This window comes from Chrysochloris asiatica, unplaced genomic scaffold (genome assembly GCF_000296735.1).
Source record: "Chrysochloris asiatica unplaced genomic scaffold, ChrAsi1.0 scaffold00099, whole genome shotgun sequence".
In the NCBI taxonomy this organism is placed as follows: Eukaryota; Metazoa; Chordata; class Mammalia; order Afrosoricida; family Chrysochloridae; genus Chrysochloris; species Chrysochloris asiatica.
In genome coordinates this window covers 6,575,534-6,579,813 of record NW_006408617.1, presented here as the reverse complement: position 1 = coordinate 6,579,813, position 4,280 = coordinate 6,575,534, and the positions used below count along the sequence as shown (strand labels likewise).

Genomic DNA, 4,280 nt, shown 5'->3' with positions numbered 1-4,280 from the left:
AAAAAAAAAAAAGTGGTGCATAAGTAACAAAAAAAAAAGGAACAAAAAATACTGCTGGGATTTTTATGCTGATGATCTATGAGCTAAAACTTATTCCTAGTGTGGTGCTGTAAGGTAAGCACTGGGCTGCTAACTACGAGGTCAGCAGTTCAAACCCACCAGCTGCTCCTTGGAAACACTATACAGGGTCACTATGAGTCTGAACCAACTTGACAGCATTTAACAACAAGGAAAAAAAAATGTTAACAATCATTAATTTGTGCTAGATAACAGTTGCTTCCTTGGAAATAATGTGAATCAATATTCTGTTAAACCTATTGCCTTCCCCTTCCAAGAAGAAATAAATTAGCAATTTTATTTAAGTACAAGATATGTAGAAAAAAAATGTAAAGGAGAAGATATTTGTATCTATTCAGTGGGACCGATAAATAAACCAGGCAAAATGACGTACACCGATGACAGTAGAAATGTAGAGAAGTGGCACAGATCCAGGACAAGGGACATGAACTTCCTAAAAGGAAAACATAAGGAATGCCTTTCTGACCCGATTATCACTGTGTGAGGGTCAACATTTTCTGTGTAACAATATCAGAAAAAATCTATTTGTTGGAAACACACGAATTTTCCTGTGTTTGGGATTTAAATGCATAAAGGTGTGCCATGAAAATCCAAAATTCCCTTTAACGGTTCATATGAGAGTTAAGCATAAGAGGTGCTAACAGATAGTGTATTTTTAAAGGACTGCATGTTTCAAATGTTTATGGAAATTTCCGAGTCAACACAAGCAGGTTTCTTAACTTTTCACACTCTTGATAAGCTGCTATTTATTGTGTGCCTCTGAAAGTGTATGTGTGTGTAAGTGCCGTCGAGTCCGTTCCCACCCATAGGGACCCTGTATAGGATTTTTGAGGAGCAGCTGGTGGGTGTGAGCTGCCGACCTTGCAGTTTAAACTGACCTTGCGGTCCAGCGCATTATCTTGCAATGGATAGTATGGAAGGAGTATTTCTAATTGGCAGCCCACTCTAGACGGGATTGTTCTTCTGATGAATACACATTGAGAAGCATCAATTTATATTTAAAAATTTTTTAATGACTATAAGTCATCTTTTGCAATAGTAAGAGCTACTATGTGTAATGCATATAATACTATGAAGTTAATAAATGAATAGGATACTTACTTATGTAGACACTAATGTGCATAAGAAAATTCTTCTGTTGTTAAAAGCATTTATTTCTCTCTCTACAGAACAAATTTCAAGGAATGGTCTTTGACTTTGTAACCAGACAAGTTTTTGACATAAGTATCATGATTCTAATCTGTCTCAATATGGTCACTATGATGGTGGAAACAGATGACCAGAGTGAAGAAATGACTATTATTTTATCACGCATCAACCTGGTGTTCATTGTTCTGTTCACTGGAGAGTGCGTGCTGAAGCTCATCTCCCTCCGACATTATTACTTTACCATAGGCTGGAATATCTTTGATTTTGTGGTTGTAATTCTCTCCATTGTAGGTAAGAAATATTTAAGTCTCTTAAATATTTAATACAAGTAAAAAGTTGGAACATTCAAATTTAGATCCTAGGTCATCCCACCATTCAAAGATAAACACTGTGAAGATTATAATGTGTTTTGTACAGGTGAATTTGATATTATACAATGTGAGGCTCCCGCTACACATATGTAAAACTCTACATCCTATTCTAGAGTCTTGGTGTGGCACTGTAGGATAAAAACCAGACCACATAGGTTGGTTTGAATAGCAAAGCCAATGGTTCAAACTAACCAGCCGCTCCTCGGAAGCTCTATACAGGGTGGCTATGATTCGGAACCAACTTGACGGCACTTAACAACAACACATCTTATTCTGTCCATTTTAAATGTCTAATATGTTAGTTGCCAATACAGTAAAGCCTCATGTATTGTAACTAAAAATGTGTTATTAACTAAGAAAAAAAATGATCTCAACCTTTTGAGATTGAAGAACGATAAAAAAAAAAGATTTTACCAGATGATTCTGGTAAAGAGAGTACTTGAAATTAGCCTGGTACTGATAAGATACAGTTCTCTTCAAGATAGGTAGAGTAATCAGCATGTAGATTGTAGTGTAAGCTAGACAATGGTTTATAGTGCAAGATTGATAGTTAAAAACAGAATAAATAAAAGGACAGAACTTTAGCAAATGCTCTTTAAGCGTGTCAGGGATTTTGCTGGATTACCTTGGAGATGAGTTTTTTTTTATAATGATGTGCAATGGAATTAAGGTGCCCTGGGATCCTATTTCTTAGTTATACACTCAAAGCCTCAAATGTAAGCAGGTCTCACAAGCACTGGCTCATCTCATTGAAGATACAATTAGATATCTTTGCTTTACTGAACAGGATAGAAAAGTATCCAGTCTGTGGGCCATTTAATACTTTCCTAAACTAGCTGACCTGATTGGGTCAATTTTTTTATTATTCAATATCAGGTACCAGAGATCTGGTAGCATAGTGGATTATGAGCCAGGCTGCTACCCACAAGGTCAGCGGTTCAAATCTGCCAGTTGTATCAAGTAGCTATATTAGGCAGATTTCATGCAATATCCCCTTTGAAGAAGTTGGCCTTATATCCAACTCACTGAAATTTTGTATTAATCTACAATATAATGAATTGTAGCTAGGGTACCATGGTTATATTCTCTTTTAGTCTCTCTCAGCTGGGATGCTAACCTAAAGGGCAGGAGTTCGAAACTACCAGCCATTTCATGGGAGAAAGATGAGGCTTTCTGCTTCCATAAAGATTTACAGCCTTGGAAACCCTATGTAGGGTTGCTATGAGTTGGAACCGACTCCACGGCATACCACCGCCACCACCACCATACACACAACCTGCTTAAGGTTACTCTTTTTAGAATGAGGCAGTATAACTCACAGTTAATTTTCTTGGGCCCCTTTTTAGCTCAGCCCTTCTTTAAGAGGAAAAAGGATTAAAGAAGCTTCAAAGAAGAGAACTGAGAGACCAGTGTTAGACACAGGAAGCCAAGAAAGAACATCAGTCTTGGATCCATTTAGAAATGTACCAGAGCTTACATAAGTAAATGTATAAGAAAATTTTAAGGAAGCGTCAAGTTCAGGGAGAGATGAAAATAGCATGAAATGCTGCAGATGCTTTTGGATGCATACGGACTGAAAAGAGGAAACTGGATTTGGCAATTTCAGAATAAAAGTTTGCACTTTACACTGTTGGCCACTGCAGTTAATGCAGACTTTGCTTTTTTTTTTTTTTTCAAACCAAAGGTCCACATGTTTATTAGCCATACTTTTAATGCAGAAGCATAAAAACAAAGGAAGGAACCAAAAGTTTTACAAAACATGTTCAATTGATTAGATTTTGGCAAAATTGAACTTGACATGGTAGAGTGCTGCAACCTAGGTATACTATGTGCGCCATCACATGTGCAACTCCTTAGAGCCCCAGCTTGGTTCCCTCCAGTGCCTTCTCTTGGAATTGTATCTGATTTTATTACGAGTTTTCATTTGAATCCATTGGGGGATGGGAAGATTCTGCTTTTGTTTCTTTAGCAGGAATCTCTTGATCCTGAAAGTCTTAAAATAAGACGTAGAGACGATGAAATGTCGCAGCACTCACACGATGGTGAAGAAAGAAAGAATGCATTTTTAGCTTAATTTATTCTATTTTTATTTGGAATTTTACATAGATTAAAAATAGCCTACAAAACCCTATAAAGAGAAAAAGCACTGTGATTGTTTTCAATGAATAGTTTATTGCTGAATATCATTAATTGTTAAGTGCCGTCAAGTCTCTTCTGACTCACAGTGACCCTCTACAATATTTTCTAGGAATAGCTTGTGAGTTTGAACCACTGATCTTGTAGTTACCAGTCCAATGCTTATGCTACAGTGCCACTATTTTACAACTTATTGTTAAGTGAGTTTTTAAATTATATATAACAGTACTATATATAGTGATGTTGTTAAGTTTCTTGAGTTATATAACTAATATATATTATACCTGATGTATTGGCAGTTCAAGCTCTCCAGATGCTCCTCAGAAACCCTATACAGTATTGCTATAGATCGGAATCAACTTGATGGCACTTAACAACTTGATGGCACTTAACAATCCTATACGTTGTTGTTGTTAAGTGCCGTCGAGTCAGTTCCGACCCATAGCCACCCTGTACAGGGTTTCCGAGGGTGTAAATCTTTATGGGAGTAGAAAGCCTCATCTTTCTCCCGCGGAGTGGCTGGTAGTTTCGAACCGCTGACCTTAA

The 4,280-nt window shown here is 37.0% G+C and overlaps 1 protein-coding gene across 1 annotated transcript in view; it reads left to right on the top strand.

Annotated features, from left to right (window-relative positions):
• SCN1A (sodium channel, voltage-gated, type I, alpha subunit) overlaps positions 1 to 4,280 on the top strand; it is a 138,159-nt gene that overhangs the window by 120,246 nt on the left and 13,633 nt on the right. The window contains exons 22-24 of the mRNA XM_006867033.1: positions 1,248 to 1,533; positions 2,269 to 2,291; positions 4,180 to 4,186. Of these exons, the coding sequence (XP_006867095.1) occupies positions 1,248 to 1,533; positions 2,269 to 2,291; positions 4,180 to 4,186 (316 nt within the window). The remainder of the gene's footprint in view (positions 1 to 1,247; positions 1,534 to 2,268; positions 2,292 to 4,179; positions 4,187 to 4,280) is intronic.